The following is a 23119-nucleotide window of genomic DNA, read 5'->3' on the forward strand; positions in this document are numbered from 1 at the left end:
TAGCAGGTAAAGAGACGACAATCGTTAGTAGCCACATATACCACATTCTCGCGACAGGAGAAGGTACCAGCGGCTAATGCCATACAAACCCAAAGAAGCTAAGTGCGTCAGGGTGGGCGCCCTGTTGAACCCAGTGTACCTCGCAGAAAGAGATTTAACAAAGGTAAGGTCTTACCATAAATCTCGTTTTCTGCAGCGGGGTACACTGGTGTTTCAAAGGGAATAACATCGGGGATGTCTTAAAGCAGTTCCTCATGGGAGGGGACGCACAGTGGCGGGCACAATAACACGGTGTCCAAAGGAAGCATCCTGGGACGCAGAAGTATCAAAGGCATAGAACCTTATGAACGTGTTCACTGAGGACCACGTAGCCGCCTTGCACAATTGTTCAAGGGTCGCACCACGGCGGGCCGCCCAAGAAGGTCCAACAGACCGAGTAGAATGGGCTTTGATGGTAGTAGGAGCTGGAAGACCAGCCTGTACATAAGCATGTGCAATCACCATTCTAATCCATCTGGCCGAGGTCTGCCTATTAGCAGGCCAGCCACGTTTGTGAAAACCAAATAGGACAAAGAGGTAATCAGATTATCGAAGAGAAGCTGTTCTCTTCACATAAATACGGAGAGACCGTACCACATCCAAAGACCGCTCTTTGGAGGATAAACCTGGAGAGGTAAATGCCGGAACCACAATTACCTGGTTAAGGTGGAAAGATGACACCACCTTAAGCAAATAACCAGGACAAGTTCTAAGAACTGCCCGGTCACGGTGAAAAATCAGAAAGGGAGACCTACAGGACAAGGCACCAAAGTCTGAAACCCATCTAGCAGAGGCAATAGCCAGCAAGAACAAGACCTTAAGAGTAAGCCACTGAAGGTCCACAGACTCAAGAGGTTCAAACGGAGACTCTTGTAAGGTGTCCAGAACAACCGACAAATCCCAAGGAACCACAGGACATAGGAAGGTTGAATCCGTAAAAAACCCTGGGGTAAATTTACAAAGGTGGGAGTTTTTTTTTAGAACTGGTGATGTTGCCCATAGCAACCAATCAGATTCTACTTAACATTTGTCTAGCTGCTTCTAGAAGATAATAGATACAATCTGATTGGTTGCTATGGGCAACATCACCAATTCTAAAAATATCCCACCTTAGTAAATTTACCCCCGAGTGAATGTATGAACATCAGGTAGAGTCGCAATTTTTCTCTGAGACCGTATCGACAACGCAGAAATATGAACTTTGAGGGAGGCCAGACGAAGGCCTAAGTCCAGGCCCTGTTGCAGGAAAGCCAAAAGCTTGGCAGTACTGAACTTAAATGCGTCATAATGGTTAGTCGCACAACAGGTGAAGTAAGAATTCCCGAGCCTATAATAAATCCGAGCAGACGCCGGTTTACGGGCCTTCAACATAGTTTGAACGACCGCTTCAGAAAATCCTTTGGCCCTCAGTACGGAAGCTTCAAGAGCAACGCCGTCAAATCCAGACAGGCTAAAACTTGGTAGACACAAGGGCCCTGAACGAGGAGGTCTGGGCACTGCAGAAGTAGAAGAGGACGCTCTATCGAGAGACACTGCAGGTCTGAGAACCAATGTCGTCTGGGCCACACTGGAGCGATTAGAAGTAGTAGTCCTCCTTCTTGCTTGAACTTTCTTATCACCCTGGGCAGAAGTGACACCGGAGGGAACACGTACAGCAGCCGAAAATTCCATGGAGTTGCTAGTGCGTCCACGAACGCTGCTTGAGGATCCCTTGTCCTTGCTCCAAAGACCGGATTGTGTCAAGACGCCATCAGGTCTACATCTGGTAGGCCCCACTTGTCCACAAGGAGTTGAAAGACTTCCGGATGAAGATTCCACTCTCTGACGTGTACGTCCTGACAACTGAAGAAGTAATCCGCTTCCCAGTTGAGGACTCCCAGAATAGACACTGGCGATATGGCTTGCAGATGGCGTTCCGCCCAACAAAGGATTTTTGATACTTCCATCATTGCCATGCGGCTTCAAGTGCTGCCCTGATGATTTATGTACGCCACCGTGGTGGCATTGTCTGACTGTACTTGAACAGACCTGTTCTGTACTAGAGGTAGGGCTAGTGTCACCGCATTGAACACTGCCCACAATTCCAGAATGTTTAGCGGGAGAGATTCCTCCCTGGTCTACAGAGTGTTGCTCCAACACCGCGCCCCAGCTCCGCAGACTGGCATCCGTTGTCAAAAGGACCCAGTTGGAGATCCAGAAGGGACGACCACTGCTCAGTTGCTGGTCCAGTAGCCACCATCTCAGTGACAAGCGGACCTCCGGAATCAAAGAGATCATTTGAATCCTGATCCGGTGAGGTAGGCCATACCACTTGGTGAGTATTAACCTCTGCAGAGGGCGTGAATGAACTTGAGCTTACTCCATGATGTCGAAAGCCAACACCATGAGGCCTAGTACTTGCATCGCCGAGTGTATCAACACACGTGGGCGAGAGAGGAAGCATCTTATCTTGTCCTGAAGTTTCAGGACCTTCTCCTGAGACAAAAGCAACTGCTGGTTGTGTGTGTCCAATAACGCTCCCAGGTGCACCATGCTCTGAGCAGGGAACAGGGAAGACTTCTTCCAGTTGATGAGCCACCCGTGGGCTTGCAGGAATTGGACCGTCAGTTCCAGATGACGAAAGAGAACCTCCGGAGAGTTTGCAAGGATCAACAAGTCGTCCAGATACTGCAAAATCCTGATACCCTGACGGCGGAGTAGAGCTGTCATGACCTTTGTGAAGACCTTTGGAGCCGTGGTCAGACCTAGAATGTGGAGGAAAAAACAGGAGGAAGTCTGTATTGTTGACGCACTAGAGAGATACTGGTTTATTCTAAAATATAAACCTTTATTAGATATGTATTAAAATAAGATTGGATATTATCCCGGACTACAGTGAAACAAAGGTTAAAATCACAATACTGACAAATAAGTGAGAAGAATGGAAAAGATGTGAATAAAGAGTTAAAAACGTGTCCATGTGCGTTTCTTAGTGTGTTCTTATTCTTAAAGTTACTGTAATAATATGTGTATTATCAGCATTTGTCCAATATCAAAAGACTGTCGCAATTTGTAATATTGGGACCCACTATCCTGAATTAGCAATCTCAAAGGTCCATCTTAATGTTTGTACATCATTCACTCCATAGAAGTTACCACATGGGAAACCTTCCCCAATGTGGAAACTATGAGTGCCAATAGATGCACATATAACACTTGATCTTCAATAAAGGATTACTTCTAATTATTTGTTGCTATAATCCTAATTTCCCTATAACTGTGATCACAGATCGGATTCTGTTTGAATACGGATCTCCATATATCAGGAGTCCTTCACACTTACTATCTATACCGTTAGAAAACTAAATTATATATGTGGGTGTGGTTGCTTTAAGGGTTATAGCAATCCCCGCTTTTATGGAAAGCATATATATTAATGATCATTAATTCTGTTTTATCTGACTAGAATATTGGAAGTATGGGAGATATTGCTGTGGTTAGACCGAAAGGTAAGGCCTGGAATTGAAAATGTAGGTTGCCAATAGCAAACCGCAGGTATTGCCGATGTGACAGTGCAATAGGTATATTCAGGTATGCATCCTGAATGTCCAGGGATACCATATAGTCCTTGGGCTCCAAAGCAAGAATAATAGAGCAAAGAGTTTCCATACGGAATTTTTAAACTCTCACAAATTTGTTCGAAGACTTGAGGTTGGGAATGGGTCGGGAAGAGCCATTCGGCTTCGGAACTAGGAACAGCGTTGAATAGTGCCTCCTGCCTCTCTGAGTTAGAGGCACCGGCACAATCACTCCCGTGTCCAGGAGGGATTGTGCCATCAGATGGAGTTTTTACTTTTACTGGGTCCGGAGGGACATTTGTTGAGCAAAACTGGCGAGGGGGACGTTTCTTTAAAGAGATGGTGTATCCGTGAGCGACGACTTCCCTTATCCAGGCGTCTGAAGTGGTCTGTGACCATACCTGAGCAAACCGTGGAAGTCAGCCTCCCACCCTGGGATCCCCCAGGGGTGGCACTCCCCGTCATGCAGTAGGATTGTCTATTTTAGAAGCAGGCTGATGGGCAGCCCAGGCACGTTTTGGTTTGGGCTTAGTGGATTTGGAAGTGCAAGCCTGTTTCGGGTACGCCTGACCCTTTGCTTTACCTGGAGGTCGAAAGGAACGAAAGGAAGTACTCCTAGCCTTTGGAGCTGAAGGAGTAGTACTAGGTAGACAGGCAGTTTTAGCAGATGCTAAGTCAGCAACAATCTTCCCCAAAAAGAATGTTCTCCTTAAAAGGGATCACCTCCAAAGGTCTTTTTAAAGTCCAGATTTACAGACCAGGACTGCAACCAGAGGACCTGGTGAGCCAGAATAGACGTAGTAGACGATTTGGCCGCCAGGATACCTGCATCAGATGCCGCCTCCTGTATATAATGAGAGGCTGCAATAATGTATGACAGACACTGTCTAGCATTATCAGGAAAATTAGACGGTAGTTCCGCTTCAACTTCCTGAACCCAGGCCTCTATGGCTTTAGCAGCCCAAGAGGCCGCAATAGTAGGCCTATGCACAGCTCCAGCAAGAGTGTAAATAGATTGCAAGCAACCCTCCACTCTTATTCCTTCAAAGACGTGACGGCAGTTATAGGCAGAGCAGATGACGCCACCAGACGCGCGATTTGTGAGTCCACCGGCAGCGGTGTTTACCAATTTTTACTTAACTCTGCAGCGAGCTAGCATCTTTTTAGACAGGGAAATTTCTTTCCTGGAGTTTCCCAGGATTCCTGACAAATGTCAACCAAGTGGTCAGAATGAGGTAAACTAATTTAGTAACCTTCGGACGCTTAAACTTATCTGATTTCTTAGAGGTAGCTGGGGGTTCTTCGTCATCATCAATTTGAAGAATCAGCCTGATAGCCTCCAAAATGTCAGGAACATCCATCTGTGTAGTAGACTCCCCATCAGAGGCATCTGCATCAGTGTCTGAGGGGTCAGTATATGCGCCATCTTCATCAGATGAAGTATATGAAACATGAGTGGATTGTGAGGAAGTAATTGCCCGTTTTGACACCCCTTGGTCTTAGGCGGGAGAGGGTTGACATTTTGCTTGGCCAAAGACTGATTTAATTGCTGTTACTGAGAGGACAGAGTATCTGCCCATGGCGGATTAACAGCAGGGACAATAAGTGGATGTAATGGCACAGCCTAGGTATAAGCGTAGTCAGTAAATTAGAAAGTGTAGCCCACGATGGGTCATGATCTGCCCCCGTTGCTGTGGACTGACTAAGGGGTATAAAACTCCCTGTACCTGAACCCTCAGCTGCAATATTTTCCTTAGAGACATCTAAAGCATTAGCACTGCAGGGGGCAGGATTAGCCGTAGAATTATCACCCTGTGTAGCTGACATGATATGAAAGCGTAACCGTAGGGCAAAATAGTACAATATAAGCAGACAAAGTACCTGACAAAAATCCCCTTGTATAGTGTGACTGCAAGCAGAGCACACACAGAGAATTTAAGAGGTATATGGTGACTGTAAAACACAGAAAAATACCAAGGGAGTATATCCTGTGAAACACTATATTACATGAAAACCCTGACGCACTTAACCCCCTTCAGAGTACAGAATATAGGGATAGCAGTATATGTGAAATACACTGAATGGAAATCACACAGCAGCTATTGGCACACACACAATCACATGTACAATGCAGAAATTATCACAAACAATAAAACTGCACTGGACTAGCAATACGAAGTAACTACACTACGAAGTAAAGCTATGAATAAACAGATAACAATGCACAGTAAAGACTGGATGTATATCACAGGGCACTTGTACTAAATAACCCTGAATGTATGCACTTGTTCTCAACTAACACGGTCTAAAGACATGTAGAATACTTAAGTGTTCTGTAAATGCAGAGCGCTGATGAAGCAGGCGGCTTTACAGAGGAGACATTGCCCAGCAGTTCCAAAATCAGCTCAGCATGTGTGTAAAGGCGCCCCAACGCTGACAGGGAGTGAGGGAGGCAGAGAGAAGCAGCTCCAGAGCAGGAACATTAGCAGTAAATGGCGCCTGGGGCTGGGGGAGGGGCTACAGGTCAGAGCCTTATCCCCTTGCTGGACTTCACCACCGGATACTGCGGGCCTTAGCAAAACTGATTATGAGGTAATCCGACCTGTGCCCCTGTCCTGGTGGTCTAGTGGGGTCCCTGTACGGCCACAGTGTCCACGCCAGCGCGCGCGGTCCGTCTCCTAAAGACCGTGCCGGATCGCGATTTCCAGCTGGTCCCGCCTGGGGGACCCTCTTACCTCCTCCCTTGATGCGGCCACGCGATCCCGGAGAGCTGCGGCAGGTGTGTGTGCCCTAGGTGAAGAACCGGATCCCTCCGCTGTAAGTACCCGGCAACCAGGGCACGGGAGTATACAGCGCCACCAGGGGAGGTGAGGGAGTTGCAGCACGGTATGACAATATGACTTATAGCACTTTTAAGTGCCTGTGCTGTGCCACTTGAAGTCTTCTTTCTTCATAAAAGCTCTTTTTATGGCTGCTCAGCACAGCCCTCCCTGTTAGCTGCCTGCACTGCAGTCACCAACTTACAAACTGAGCTCCGGGGCACGGAGGCAGGGTTATAGAGGAGGCGGCGCTGTGCATCTTGGGAACAGTCAAAGCTTTTAGCCTGTTGGTGACTCAAAATCAAGATCCAACTCTACTCCCCAAAGTTATTCCCTGTGGAACCCCAGTGTATCCCGCTGCAGAAATCAGATCACTGTGTTACGAGCTGTGCTAGAGAAGGGAATCCTGGCATGAGGGTAGTGAACACAAACCGTCACAGTACATTACACTAAACACTCAAAAACTTGTATGTTTTGAAACTTTTCTTTATGAAGAAAAGGTCCAGAAACATTTACAAGACATTAAAAGGTTTCAAAATAAGCTTAAAGTGAACCACTAACAGACAACACTGATAATATTGTTTAAATGTATAGCACAAGAAAACTGTAATTTGCATTATGCTGCTAAGTACCGAAGAAATGTATGAAAAATGATTAACAGAAGCAACCCTGTGGGGTGAACATCACAAAGTGCATGAGAGCATGCCAGTATAATGTAAGACAGTGTGCCCTCCTGTGGAGTGTGTGGTGAAATCAAACTACCACCGGGTGAGCCTCTTAAGGGACACTCAATAACAAGAATAATGATCCAAAAGCAAAGTATGCGACAAAGAAGAAGCATGCTGTGGCACATGGAGAAAATCCTTCAGGAAGCAGCAATCGAAGGAGGTCTCCAGGTAGGAATGAAACATTTCTAAGAAAATCACTTTAGACAATCTACTATGTACAAAAAATTGGCAAAAAATAAAATTTAATACTGAATATATTTTCCTGTACACGTTCATACAAGTCTACCCTGTTGGAAGTCAGTCACCAATTGCACATAAAAAAATAAAACATGTATGTACAAGATTAACCAAAGAGGTACACACATGAGGCAGAGTATAAAGTGGGCCCTGCTAAAGAGAGCTTCCTGTAGACTGTAGATACCAGGACATGCAGAGGTGTTAGTATCAGGTGGGTGCTGGATAGCCTAGCCTTAGAGTAAAGTGGGTAATAAGAGCACTCAAAAGATTGCGTGTAGGGGGAAGTCTAGTCAGATAGGGTAGGCAGTGCCTAAAGTGGCAGAGCAGCATAGGAAAAGTCCCGGAGGCAGAGTTGGCTGGTTTAAACCAAATTTTTTTTTTTTAATAAAAAACATTCTTTTTTTTATTATGCTGTTAGTAAAGGCTCGGCGTCGTGACTTATTTAAAAAAATAAAATATGTTTTTATTCAAAATGTTTAATGCCAGGGACATGCCCTGTGCTTATGCTTAACGTGTGTGTGTGTGTGTGTGTGTGTGTGTGTGTGTGTGTGTGTGTGTGTGCGTGTGCGTGTGTCTCTGAAAAGTGCTTTTGCATTTTCCATTTTGTATTATTATTCAGTTTTATTTAATTCTAATAAGTAAGACTAATAATTAACATTAACTTGTTCTTATTTTCAAATTAATCTGTGAGTGTACTTTGTATGTATTAAAATGTTTAGTCTATCTACATATATTGAGATGTATGGGTATATTATAAATACCTGCAGGAAACTGCTGTCTTGTCGGAAAGACGACAGATTCAGGTCGGAAGGGGTTGTGACCTATTCAATACCGGGGCATTTTTTCCGACAAGTCGGAAACCATTTGGATTGTCGAAATCCACGTTGGCTGTCGGAAGCGCTGCCAAACCCAACAAGTTTTAGCCCCGTTTCAGACAATGGCAAGTCGGATTGCCATCGTCAGGAACAGGCCAAACCTGTCGGGTTTGGGCCGGCATTGAATACTGACTTGTCGGATCATTTCCGTTGGAAAGGATCCAAAAGGTATTGAATACACCTCGTCTTAGAAATAATAAGCAGTAAAAAATTGGTTTTATTGAGATATGTCAAATAAATCAAATCAAAGCCTAATAACTAGAGATGTGCGCGGGCACTTTTCGTGTTTTGGTTCTAATTCCCCGCTCGTGTTTTGGTTTTCGTTGGTTTTGCCAAAACCACCCTTTCGTGTTTTGGATCTGGAAGATTTTTTTAAAAAAAAACATAAAAACGGCTAAAAATCACAGAATTTGGGGGTAATTTTGATCCTACGGTATGAACCTCAATAACATTCATTTCCACTAATTTCCAGTCTATTCTGAACACCTCACAATATTGTTTTTAGGCCAAAAGTTTGCACCGAGGTGGCTGTATGACTAAGCTAAGCGGCACAAACACCTGGCCCATCTAGGAGTGGCACTGCAGTGTCAGGCAGGATGGCAGATTTAAAAAATAAGCCCAAAACAGCACATCATGCAAAGATGCAAAATAATTGCAATGGGGTTGCTCTATGACTAAGCTAAGCGACACAAACAATTGGCCCATCTAGTAATGACACTGCAGTGTCAGACAGGAGGGCAGATATAAAATAAAGTCCCCAAACAGCACATCATGCAAAGATGAAAAAGAGGTGCAATGAGGTAGCTGTATGAGAAAGCTAAGCGACAAATGGCAGCAGAGACGCCATCACTGTGACTCGACTGATGCAGCACAATACACCACCACTGAACTGATGCAGCACAACACAGCACCCTATACAGCAGCACTGGATACAACCACTGTGACTGGACAGATGCAGCACAAGACACGGGCACTGAGGACACAGATAATGTAGACACGTCCTCTCTCTACACTCTCCAATGCCAGAGTGAAAATGGCGGCAACGCGCAGGTCCTTATATGGAATACAAACCCCGCGAGAATCCAACAGCGGGATGATGACGTTTTGCCTCGTTCTGGTTTCCGTGTCAGGTGGGAAAACCGGAGCCTGACTCGGATCCGGGCTCGTGACGTGAAGTCCGGTAGGGTTCGGTTCTCTGAGAACCGAACCCGCTCATCTCTACTAACAACATTATTAATGTTAGAAAGCATTAAAACACGGGTGATTGAAATTTCTAATACAGGTTTCTTTTTTTTCTTCTTTAAAACAATAATGCAAAATAATAAAATAAAATTGGTTTAAAAAAACAAAAACAAACTGTATTAAAATAACGTGTTTTTTGTGTTGGTTACTTGTAAAACAATTTTTTTTTTCAACCCTGCCTGGAGGCATACCATAGAGCAGAAGAGGTGTGGGTCTTTATTAATACTGAACACAAGCAAAGTATTCACTTTCATGCAATAATGAGCAGAACATCTTTGATCACCATTCCATGTAAGTTGAAAATAATTTTGTTTATGTCACACCATGCTACAGATGTACAGAGCACTGTATTCATTTATCGCTGGAATAAATTGTCATAATCTGCACAAATGTTAACTTTTTATTCCCTAATCATGGTGACTTCTCATAAAAAAAAAAAAAAAAAAAAGTAGAGACAAAATATTGATATAAATATGTCTCCACATATTCCAGGACCTGGTTATGTAAGGAAAGAATCTATGGGGTATATTTACTAAAATTCGTATTTTCCCGATTGAGGTTAAAGTTCAATCACGAGTGACATCGAAAGTGTAAAGTAGCAACTTTTTGAATTTATTACGACTAATTTACTAAGCTGTCGTATTCTGCATTTTCGTATTTACCGATGTCGATGTAATTCGTTTTTTTTTGCAGTGTTTTACGTGAGTGACTTGTAAAACACTGCCGACTTTAGCACAATGAATCTCGACCGGATCTGTGAGATCCGTGCTGGGCTTCATTGTGCACCTTTATAAAAAAATAAATAATTGTTAAAATCTTGAAAAAAAAATGCGTGGGGTCCCCCCTCCTAAGCAAAACCAGCCTCGGGCTCTTTGAGCCGGCCCTGGTTGTAAAAATATGGGGGAAAAAGTGACAGGGGTTCCTCCATATTTAAACAACCAGCACCGGGCTCTGCGCCTGGTCCTGGTTCCAAAAATACGGGGGACAAAAAGCGTAGGGGTCCCCCGTATTTCTGAAACCAGCACCGGGCTCCACTAGCCAGATACATAATGCCACAGCCAGGGGACACTTTTATATTGGTCCCTGCGGCCCTGGCATTACATACCCAACTAGTCACCCCTGGCCGGGGTACCCTGGAGGAGTGGGGACCCCTTCAATCAAGGGGACTCCCCCCTCCAGCCACCCAAGGGCCAGGGGTGAAGCCCGAGGCTGTCCCCCCCCATCCAAGGGCTGCGGATGGGGGGCTGATAGCCTTTTTGACAAAAGTTGAATATTGTTTTTAGTAGCAGTACTACAAGTCCCAGTAAGCCTCCCCCGCAAGCTGGTACTTGGAGAACCACAAGTACCAGCATGCGGTGGAAAACCGGGCCCGCTGGTACCTGTAGTACTACTACTAAAAAAATACCCCAATAAAAACATTAGACACACGCCTTGAAAGTAAAAGTTTAATACATACATCCACACCTCCATACACACATACTTACCTATGTTCACACGAGGGTCGGTCCTCATCTCCATGTAGAATCCATGGGGTACCTGTTGGAAAAATCATACTCACATAATCCAGTGTAGTTCGGTCCTCTTCTTTTCTATTTGTAATCCAGGTACTTTGCAAAATAAAAAAGCGGACACCCGACCACGCACTGAAAGGGGCCCCATGTTTTCACATGGGACCCCTTTCCCCGACTGCCAGGAACCCCCCCTGACTTCTGTCTAAGAGGGTTCCTTCAGCCAATCAGGGTGCGCCACGTTGTGGCACCCTCCTGATTGGCTGTGTGCTCCTGTAGTGTATGACAGGCAGCACACGGCAGTGTTACAATGTAGCGCCTATGTGCTCCATTGTAACCAATGGTGGGAACTTTGTGGTCAGCGGTTGACCGAAAGTAACCTCACCGCTGACCACAAAGTTCCCACCATTGGTTACAATGGAGCGCATAGGCGCTACATTGTAACACTGCCGTGTGCTGCCTGTCATACACTACAGGAGCACACAGCCAATCAGGAAGGTGCCACAACGTGGCGCACCCTGATTGGCTGAAGGAACCCTCCTAGACAGAAGTCAGGGGAAGTTCCTGGCAGTCGGGGAAAGGGGTCCCATGTGAAAACATGGGGCCCCTTTCAGTGCGTGGTCGGGTGTCCGTTTTTTTATTTTGCAAAGTACCTGGATTACAAATAGAAAAGCAGAGGACCGAACTACACTGGATTATGTGAGTATATGGATTCTACATGGAGAAGAGGACCGACCCTCGTGTGAACATAGGTAAGTATGTGTGTATGGAGGTGTGGATGTATGTATTAAACTTTTACTTTCAAGGTGTGTGTCTTCTGTTTTTATTGGGGTATTTTTTTAGTAGTAGTACTACAGGTACCAGCGGGCCCGGTTTTCCACCGCATGCTGGTACTTGTGGTTCTCCAAGTACCAGCTTGCGGGGGAGGCTTGCTGGGACTTGTAGTACTGCTACTAAAAACAATATTAAACTTTTGTCAAAAAGGCTATCAGCCCCCCATCCGCAGCCCTTGGATGGGGGGGGGGCCTCGGGCTTCACCCCTGGCCCTTGGGTGGCTGGAGGGGGGGGTCCCCTTGATTGAAGGGGTCCCCACTCCTCCAGGGTACCCCGGCCAGGGGTGACTAGTTGGGTATGTAATGCCAGGGCCGCAGGGACCAATATAAAAGTGTCCCCTGGCTGTGGCATTATGTATCTGGCTAGTGGAGCCCGGTGCTGGTTTCAGAAATACGGGGGACCCCTACGCTTTTTGTCCCCCGTATTTTTGGAACCAGGACCAGGCGCAGAGCCCGGTGCTGGTTGTTTAAATATGGGGGAACCCCTGTCACTTTCCCCCCCATATTTTTACAACCAGGGCCGGCTCAAAGAGCCCGAGGCTAGTTTTGCTTAGGAGGGGGGACCCCACGCATTTTTTAAAAAAAAATTAACACTTTCCCACCCCTTCCCACTGAAAAACATGCACGGATCTCATGGATCCGTGCATGCCTATCCGAACACGGTAAAAAAAAAGCAGGTCTGGTTTTTTTTAGCACTTTTTCCCGATTTGTATTTAATCACGGCAGTGTTTGGCTATTGTCGGCAGTGTTTGTGATTTGCACTTTTTAGTAAATGACCGATTTCTACCAAATTCAAGCCGTATTTGACCGATGGTGTATTCATTCGTAATTTTATCCGAGGACTACCAAAAAAATACGAATGCCCTCATCACTGCCGTGATTTGAGTTTAGTAAATTCCCGAGATGACACTTTGTAGAAAAAACACCATCTCGGTCAAAATCGGGACCTTAGTAAATATACCCCTATGAATGAGAATGTGAGGAGAGAAGGCTCCTCAAGTATTACCCATGCTGGACCAGTAAGAATGTGCTAGAGAATTCTTAGGAAACACACCAGAAAAAATAAGATTTTACTTACCGGTAAATCTATTTCTCGTAGTCCGTAGAGGATGCTGGGACTCTGTAAGGACCATGGAGAATAGACGGGCTCCGCAGGAGATAGGGCACTTTAAGAAAGCTTTGGATTCTGGGTGTGCACTTGCTCCTCCCTCTATGCCCCTCCTCCAGACCTCAGTTAGGGAAACTGTGCCCAGAGGAGATGGACAGTATGGGGAAGGATTTTTGTAAATCTAAGGGCGAGATTCATACCAGCCACATCAATCACACCGTATAACTTAAGATAAACTTACCCAGTTAACAGTATGAACAACATAGCCACGGTATCACCGAAAACTATAACATAACCCTTATGTAAGCACTAACTATATACAAGTCTTGCAGAAGAAGTCCGCACTTGGGACGGGCGCCCAGCATCCTCTACGGACTACGAGAAATAGATTTACCGGTAAGAAAAATCTAATTTTCTCTAACGTCCTTGAGGATGCTGGGACTCCGTAAGGACCATGGGGATTATACCAAAGCTCCCAAACGGGCGTGAGAGTGCGGATGACTCTGCAGCTCCGATTGAGCAAACAGGAGGTCCTCCTCAGCCAGGGTATCAAACCTATAGAACTTTGCAAAGGTGTTTGTCCCCGACCAAGTAGCTGCTCGGCACAACTGTAATGCCGAGACCCCTCAGGCAGCCGCCCAAGAAGAGCCCACCTTCCTAGTGGAGTGGGCCTTAACCGATTTCGGTAACTGCAATCCTGCCGTAGAATGCGCCTGCTGAATCGTGTTAGAGATCCAGCGAGCAATAGTCTGCTTTGAAGCAGGGGCGCCAACCTTGTTGGCAGCATACAGAACAAACAAAGCTTCAGTCTTCCTGATCCGAGCCGTTCTGGTCACAGAAATCTACAAAGCCCTGACTACATCCAGGGACTCGGAATCCTCCAAGTCCCTTGTAGCCACAGGCACGACAATAAGTTGGTTCACATGAAAAGATAAGACCACTTTTGGCAGAAAGTGAGGACGAGTCCTCAACTCTGCCCTATCCACGTGAAAAAGCAAGTACGGGCTTTTATGCGATAAAGCCGCCAATTCTGAAACACGTCTCGCTGAAGCTAACGCCAACAACATGACCACTTTCCATGTGAGGTATTTCAACTCCACAGTTTTAAGTGGTTCAAACCAAGGTGACTTGAGGAAACGTAACACCACGTTAAGATCCCAAGGCGCCACCGGAGGCACAAAGGGAGGCTGAATATGCAGCACCCCCTTCACAAAAGTCTGTACCTCAGGAAGAGAGGCTAATTCTCTTTGAAAGAAAATGGATAAGGCCGAAATCTGGACCTTTATGGACCCTAATTTTAGGCCCAAGGTCACTCCTGTTTGAAGGAAGTGGAGTAGACGGCCCAAATGGAACTCCTCCGTAGGAGCAGCTCTGGCCTCACACCAAGAAACATATTTCCGCCATATACGGTGATAATGTTTCAACGTCATGTCTTTCCTAGCTTTGATCAGGGTAGGAATGACTTCCTCCGGAATCCCTTTTTCCGCTAGGATCCGGCGTTCAACCGCCATGCCGTCAAACGCAGCCGTGGTAAGTCTTGGAACAGACAGGGCCCCTGCTGCAGCAGGTCCTGCCTTAGAGGAAGAGGCCACGGATCTTCTGTGAGCAACTCTTGCAGTTCCGGATACCAAGTCCTTCGTGGCCAATCTGGAACAATGAGGATTGTTCCGACCCTGCTTATTCTTACAATTCTCAACACCTTGGGTATGAGGGGAAGAGGAGGAAACACATAGACCGATCTGAACACCTAAGGTGTCACCAGAGTGTCTAACGCTACCGCCTGAGGGTCCCTTGACCTGGCGCAATACCGCTTTAGCTTTTTGTTGAGACGGGACGCCATCATGTCTATTTGAGGCAGGCCCCACCGATCCGCGATCTGTGCAAAGACTTCTTGATGAAGTCCCCACTCCCCCGGATGCAGGTCGTGCCTGCTGAGTCCCCATCCCAGTTGTCAACCCCCGGGATGAACACCGCTGACAGCGCGCTTACATGGCCTTCCGCCCAGCGTAGAATCCTGGTCGCTTCTGCCATGGCCACTCCGCTCCTTGTTCCGCCTTGGCGGTTTATATGAGCCACTGCCGTGACATTGTCTGACTGAATCAGAACCGGTCTTCTCCGAAGTAAGTTCTCCACTTGACGCAGGGCGTTGTATATGGCCCTCAACTCCAGGACGTTGATGTGGAGACAAGTCTCCAGGCTTGACCAGAGACCTTGGAAATTTCTTCCCAGTGCCACTGCTCCCCAGCCTCGGAGGCTTGCGTCCGTGGTCACCAGGACCCAGTCCTGAATGCCGAACCTGCGACCCTCTAGAAGGTGAGCACTGTTCAGCCACCACAGGAGAGATACCCTGGTCCTGGGAGACGGGGTGATCCTTTGATGCAGTTGTAAATGGGACCCGGACCACTTGTCCAAGAAGTCCCATTGAAAAGTCCTTGCATGGAATCTGCCGAAAGGGATGGCCTCGTATGAAGCCACCATCTTCCCCAGGACCCGCGTGCACTGATGCACTGAAACCTTCTTTGGTTTCAATAGGTTCCTGACCATGGTCATGAGTTCCTGAACCTTTTCGATCAGAAGAAAAACCTTTTTCTGGTCTGTGTCTGGGATCAGGCCCAGAAAGGTCAGACGCGTTGTAGGAACTAGCTGGGACTTCGGTATATTGAGAATCCAGCCGTGTAGCTGCAACGTCTTCATGGACAGAGACACGCTGTCCAGCAACTTCTCCCGAGATCTCGCCGTTATTAGGAGATCGTCCAAGTATGGGATAATTGTGACCCCCTGCCTGCGCAGGAGCACCATCATTTCCGCCATTACCTTGGTGAAAACCCTCGGGGCCGTGGAAAGCCCAAACGGCAACGTCTGAAATTGGTAGTGACAGTCCTGCACTGCAAATCTCAGGAACGCCTGATGGGGGGTGGGGGGGGGGACGACACCATCCAATCCCCCCCCTCCAAGCTGGCGATGACCGCCCGGAGTGATTCCATTATGAACTTGAACCTTTTCAAGTACAAGTTCAGAGATTTCAGGTTTAAAATGGGCCTGACCTAACCGTCCGGTTTCGGGACCACAAACAGGGTTGAATAATATCTTTCTCCCTGCTGGAGATGAGGAACTGTGACAATCACCTGTTGAACATACAATTTTTGGATTGCTGTCAACACTGACTCCCTCTCTCCGACGGGGAAGTCGGCAGAGCCGATTTGAAAAACCGGCGAGGAGGCTAGTCTTCGAATTCTAGCCTGTATTCCTGAGCAACAATCTCTACTGCCCAGGGATCCACCTGCGATTGAACCCAGACGTGGCTGCCACCAGATCTGCCTCCTCCCGGGAAGCCCCAGCGTCATGCGGTGGACTTTGCAGACGCAGGGGAGGACTTCTGCTCTTGGGAACTAGCTGTGTGCAGCTTCTTTCCCCTGCCTTTTCCTCTGGTAACAAAGGACGATCCCCGCACCTTCTTGTTTTTATTGGAACGAAAGGACTGCATTTGATAATGAGGTGCCTTCTTAGTATGCTGCGGGGGGACATAAGGTAAGAAATTCGACTTACCAGCCGTAGCCGTAGAGACAAGGTCCGAGAGGCCGTCTTCAAACAACTCCTCCCCCTTGTACGGCAAGGACTCCATGTGCCGCTTAGAATCGGCATCTCCCGTCCACTGCCGGGTCCACAGGAGTCGCCTAGCAGAAATAGACATAGCATTTATTCTGGAGCTTAATAAATGAATGTCTCTCTGAGCATCTCTCATATACAAGGCAGCATCTCTGATATGCTCTATGGTCATTTGAATGGCATCCCTATCTAAGGTGTCAATCTCCGCAGATAAGGAATCTGCCCATGCCACAACCGCACTACAAACCCAGGATGACGCCATAGCCGGTCTAACAATAGTACCGGATTGAGTGTAAATGTGCTTCAAGGTAATTTCCTGCCTGCGATCAGCCGGTTCCTTGAGGGAAGCCGTATCCTGAGAAGGCAGTGCCACCTTTTTGGACAAGCGTGTCAGCGCCTTGTCCACTTTTGGTGAAGATTCCCAGCGTATCCTATCAGTTTGTGGAAAAGGATACGCCATAAGAATCCTTTTGGGAACTTGTGGTCTCCTATCTGGAGAGTCCCAAGCCTTTTCGCACAATTCACTTAATTCAAATGATGATGGAAATGTGACTTCAGGCTTTTTCTCTTTATACATGTGTACCCTCATGTCAGGGATAGGGGGTTCCTCAATAATATGCAAAACCTCTTTAATGGCCATAATCATGTACCGAATACCTTTTGCCACCTTCGGCTGTAATTTTGCATCTTCATAGTCGACACTAGAGTCAGAATCTGTGTCGGTATCTGTGTCATCGATCTGGGATATGGTGCGCTTCTGAGACCCCGACGGGCCTGGCGCCACAGGGACAGGCATGGACTGGGTACCTGACTGATCCCTAACTTCTGCCTTGTCTAACCTTTTATGCAATAGATTGACATTTGCATTCAAGACATTCAGCATCTCCACCCATTCCGGTGTCGGCGTTGCCGACGGCGACCTGACATTCAAACACTCCCCCTCCACAGTAAGCGAGCCTTCCTCGTCAGACATGTCGACACATGAGTACCGACACAATTCACACACACAGGGAACCCCTTTTCTGAAGACAGTATCCCTGTCAAGGCCCTTTGGAGAGACAGAGAGAGAGAGTATGCCAGCACACACCCCAGTGCAATAACCCTGGAGACCAACACAAAATGTTTTTCCCCAGCAGCGCTGTGTAATATGTAAACCGCCAATTATGTGCTCCCCCCCCCTCTCTTTTAAGCACCCTTTCACCATGTGTAAGCAGGGGAGAGTCCGGGGAGCTTCCTCTCAGCAGTGCTGTGGAGAGAAAATGGCGCTGGTGAGTGCTGAGGGAGAAGCCCCGCCCCCTCGGCGACAGGCTTCTGTCCCGCTCAAACTTCGTAAACTCTTTTATATACATGTACAGAGCCCACCTGTACATGTATATAGTCTTTTTGCCATGCAGAGGTTTATATTGCTGCCCAGGGCGCCCCCCCCCCTCTGCGCCCTGCACCCTTACAGTGACCGGAGTGTGTGAGGTGTATGGGAGCAGTGCTGTGCGTTACCTCAGTGAAGCTGATGGCTTCTGCCGCCTGAGACGTCTTCTGACTTCTGGCTCTGTGAGGAGAACGGCGGCGCGGCTCCGGGGGTGGACGCCCAGTAAGAACCTGCGTTCACCCCCTCTGGAGCTAATGGTGTCCAGTAGCCGAGGAACCAGAGCCTATCTTTGACAATAAGGTCTGCTCCTCTCTCCTCAGTCCCTCGATGCAGGGAGCCTGTTAGCAGCAGTGCTCCCTGTGAAAAAGTAGTAAAAAGTAGAAAGAAAAATCCAAACAAAATGATTTCAGGCAGAGAACTCTGGAGAGCTCTCTGCAGTGCACCCATCTTGCTCTGGGCACAGTGTAAAACTGAGGTCTGGAGGAGGGGCATAGAGGGAGGAGCCAGTGCACACCCAGAATCCAAAGCTTTCTTAAAGTGCCCCATCTCCTGCGGAGCCCGTCTATTCCCCATGGTCCTTACGGAGTCCCAGCATCCTCAAGGACGTTCGAGAAATACCTCCGATCACCATCTAATCTTGAAATGTCCCATATACACTTTGTAGACTTCATATTTCCAAGCGTAACAGGTCATAATACATTCACTTCACCACAGAATCTAGCAATGAAAGTTTTTCTTACACTTTAACTTTGTTCGAACTTTGTTGGCAATATTTTTGATTTCTTTGTTAAGACTCTCAAGCTCATCCTTGGTTTCTGAAAATAAAAGAAGCCACATGAATATTAAAGTCATTTAGTTTATTTTACACTGGTTAAAACATAATCTTACCCAAGTCTTTCGAAACAAAATTAAAGGCCAACCATAAACGTCACTGTTTAGCAGAAGTAAATCAATAACAAAGTACTACTGACCCTTATGTCTTAATACTGTCTTGTTTCCTGGTGTCTCACAAATATCTTTAGCTTTTAACTGCAAACGCTACAGTACATCAAGTAAAATTTTTCAATTCTGCTCAAAAACAGGTTCACACTCCTATAACTTAATGATGGCGTACACCACAGCTGGACTGACAAAGGAACGGAAATAAGACTCCCTCAGACAGAATTGCCCAATTAAAAACAGAGGAAGATCAAACCATGGCTCTCTATTCTCTAACACCTTAAACTGGTCATACACTATACAATTATCTGGCTGGTTGGAATGAAAATCAGGTAATGGATGTGAGCAAATGACAATAAACTATTTGCTCCCAAACACTGGAAAATGGACAAAACCTATTGGATTTAACCAATTTGTAGGAACGACAGTTTTTGTCTGTTTTCAAGTGTTTGGGTGCAATTGGTCGATTGTCATTTGTGCTCACCCAGTACCAGATTTGATCTGACAGATAATTGTCTAGTGTGGAAAACCATGCTGAAGTTAAAAATCCTAACCATAAACTCTACCTGCACTTGATTGGATGAGTGGATGAGTGGATGGGCGGATGGGCGGATGGGCGAACCCCCCCCCCCCCCCCCCCCGAGAAACCCCCACGTCTCAAGACAATAAGTAGATAAAAGGAACTGTAAAAAAAATCTTCATCAACAAAATGCAACAGGGGTGATTTCACAGCTGCCATGCCCAAGATATTCTTAGCAGGCTCCAGTGGCAGAACAAGGTGTCACATCTACATCACAGTGTAATTGTAGAACTAAATCACAACTATTTACTGTATGTGTCAGGATAAAACAAAGCTTGTTACTCCAAGGTTAAGTAAAAGGACAAAAAATCAAAAAACCCTAACTATAAATAATTTAGGAATATCTAACAATTCCACGGAGGAGCAACAGGATGTGCTTGTAATGCAACAAGTTTGCTCAAAACAAGTTACTGGAAAATACTAAACGTAATATGCAATTTGTCAGATGTCAAAGCGTTCACCAAGATGCAAAGAAAAGTTCCAGTAACTTGACAAATGTGACATTGTATTTACTTTTGCTATGCAGTGGAGGGGGAACGGTTCTATGTTAGAAGCCATATTAGAGAAGGACAGTCTGTCCTCCATGTCTGACAGGATGTCTGGTGTGTGTAAAAAAACCCCAAAAAAAAAACAACCTCTCCCTAAAATAACTATCATAAATAGCTAGAATACCAATATGCTAGTGGAAACGGACATCCTTAAAATACAGACTTTATAATGATAAATTGGTCTATCTGAAATGTTATAGTATTGAAATTTAAGTGTGATGCATCATTATATTGCTTCCCCTAGCAACTTATCCCCTAAACTAACCCTAACTCAAAGCATCCCTAATACCCTAACCCTGAAAAGCAGACTGGATGGGTCATTTGGTTCTTATCTGCCTTCAAATTCTAGATTTTTATGTAATAAGTATGACTGCTTACATTCATACTAGTCATTACTATTAAAAAAATGCTGAGAAAAAAGGAATCAGCTGAAACGGGATGCAATCCATTTGCTGGCTTTTGGGATCCCAGCGGTCAGGATACCGGTGGTGGAATCCCGACAGTCGACAATGCAGTCACCCAGAATCCCGGAACACAGGGGCTATTCCCACTTGATGGAGTCCATGACACCCACAGAGTGAGTATAGAACCTGTGGCGAGCGCAGCGAGCCACCGAGCCCGCAATGTGGCAAGCATAGGGAGCCCGCAAAGGGAAACTTAGCGCTCGCCCTGGTGCCGGCAATCTGGCGGGTGGGATGCCGCTGTTGGGATCTTGACAGCCGGCATCCCGCCCGCCGATAAGTAGTATGTAACCCACTGAAACCATGTTAATGTATTGATTAATATAATAAAATAGGCAGATTTGGATAGTTAGCACTCAAACCAAACCATGAAACACCAGCACCAGGCAAGTGCAGTCAGCTGTGACGGAAGACCAGTATCCAGCACATTAAATAAAAGGATAAACCTACATGAAATCACGTTTTCCCAAATTCCACACACATTTTAGGGCAGTACGGATGGTGTTATGGTTAGCATTACTGCCTCACAGCACTGAGGTCATGGGTTCGATTCCCACCATGGCCCAACTGTGTGGAGTTTGTATATTCTCCCCGTACTTGCGTGGGTTTCCTCCGGGTACTCCGGTTTCATCCCACAATCCAAAAATATACTGGTAGGTTAACTGGATCCCAACAAAATTAACCCTAGCATGAATGTGTGTGCGTGTACATGTGGTAGGGAATATAGATTGTAAGCTCCACTGGGGCAGGGACTGATGTGAATGGCCAAATATTCTCTGGAAAGCGCTGCGGAATATGTGTGCGCTATATAAATAACTGGTGATAAATAATAAAAATAATTTTGTGAGCCATTAAGAAAATTGCAGAGAGGCCAAAAGTGCAGTATTAGTAGTAAGCTCAGTACACAAATATGAATTTAAAATATACTTATTAATCTACAATAAAATGTATTTGTTAGATAGGGTAATCACCTGGGCTGACTCTTGGCGAATTTAGTCATATGCATCCCCTAAAACAATTTCTTCCATTTGCCTGACACTAGAAGCATCTATCATGCATACTGAAAAGTGTATTGCTGCAAACAGATTGGAAATAGTAGTTCTGGTTCAAAAGTTACAACACTTTTTTTGTTGTTGCAGGTAACAGACGATGGCTTTGACAAAAGAGGAGAGAATTGAGGTCATTTTGATGTCTGGAGAATAAGGTTTCCATGTCATAACTACAGATTTTAACAACCGGCACCCAGAAAGACCTCCAATTTCACATAGCTGGATCTTGAATGGATGCCATCGATGGGCACGAAGGATTCGTACGATAGATGACTGGATGATTCCACATTCTGCTGACAAATGTCGTGCTGCGTTGTGGGCTCTTCACGAAGGATGCCAAAACTACTGTTGAGGTTGTCTCGTCAGTAACACTTTTTGGACGACCACTCCGCGACTTGTCAGCCACAGTCTCAGTTTCTCATAATTTGGAAATTAGGCACCTGACAGTGTTATGTGAATTTGAATGTCTTTCTGGGTGCCGGTTGTTAAAATCTGCAGCTATGACACGGAAACTTCATTCTCCAGACATCAAAATGACCTCAATTCTCTCCTCTTTTGTCAAAGCCATCTTCTGTTACCTGCAACAACAAAAAAGTGGTGTGACTTGAACAATAAATGCTATTTCAGATCTTGTTTGCAGCAATAAACTTTTAAGCAAATTCTGATGTCGTTTGATATGTTACTTTGCCGATAACCTATTATACTTTACCAACACAAAAGTTGCCATACCCCTCCTTACAAACAAAACTTGTTTTTGAATTGATAGTGGGCATTAAGATCAACTATTCTAAGACTGAAACTTTGGTCTTCTCTGAGGAGTCTAGAGAGAGGTAGACAGATGTGACTCCTAGCGGTTCCAGTTCGTGCACATATCTTATGGTGTGTACACACTGTGAGATATTTTCTTACGATTTTGACTATATAGTCAAAATCGTAAGAAAAGTTAGTGCAGATAGCAAGGTCACCTTGCGATCCCGATTCGATGCCGATGCGCGGGAGCGTATGGGCCTTAACATCACAGCACCACGGCAAACAGCTATACTTCTCTCCCCTGAGGTATCCTTTCTCCCGCTGGGTGCTCTCATTTACCCTATTCCACTAGGGGCGTTAAGTGTCAAAAGGGTATGTGGCCTCACGGCAAAAGACTGATCTGATCTATCAACAGCTTTAGCCAGCAGAGCAATTCGTACAGCAGCCAATAAGAATCACCCTGATTCTTATTGGCTGCTGCTGAGACACCGGACCGTAGATATAAACATGATAGACACGGCGTCCGCCAGCAGTGATTTTGGTACAGCAGAAAATCAGCCTGATTCTTATTGCCTTCTGCTGGATGTCCACCGTGATCAACGCTTTGACAGATACTGCTTTAGAACAATTGAAAGATTACCTGAACTGCAGCGGTGTGACACCCCCACAAGAGTTCACAAAATTAAAAAACACAGAATGAAAACTTCCTAGTCTTGAAAGTAACAAAAACATAAAATGCAAAGTAGACCAGCACATTCTTAATACACAGTAATAAATATGACCAAAAAGTCTAAAAGCAACACATACACAAATAAAAAGCAAAGATCCACATGTATGAAAAATATCTAAAAAGAGAACACATGCAACCATACAA

The 23119-nt window shown here is 45.9% G+C and overlaps 1 protein-coding gene across 2 annotated transcripts in view; it reads right to left on the reverse strand.

The window, feature by feature from the left end:
• The window catches only part of STX2 (syntaxin 2), a 273207-nt gene that overhangs the window by 109116 nt on the left and 140972 nt on the right, over positions 1-23119 (reverse strand). For both annotated transcript variants that reach the window (XM_063964647.1, XM_063964646.1), the window contains exon 4: positions 18659-18733. In XM_063964647.1, the coding sequence (XP_063820717.1) occupies positions 18659-18733 (75 nt within the window). The remainder of the gene's footprint in view (positions 1-18658; positions 18734-23119) is intronic.

This window comes from Pseudophryne corroboree, chromosome 1, assembly GCF_028390025.1.
Source record: "Pseudophryne corroboree isolate aPseCor3 chromosome 1, aPseCor3.hap2, whole genome shotgun sequence".
Classification (NCBI taxonomy): domain Eukaryota; kingdom Metazoa; phylum Chordata; class Amphibia; order Anura; family Myobatrachidae; genus Pseudophryne; species Pseudophryne corroboree.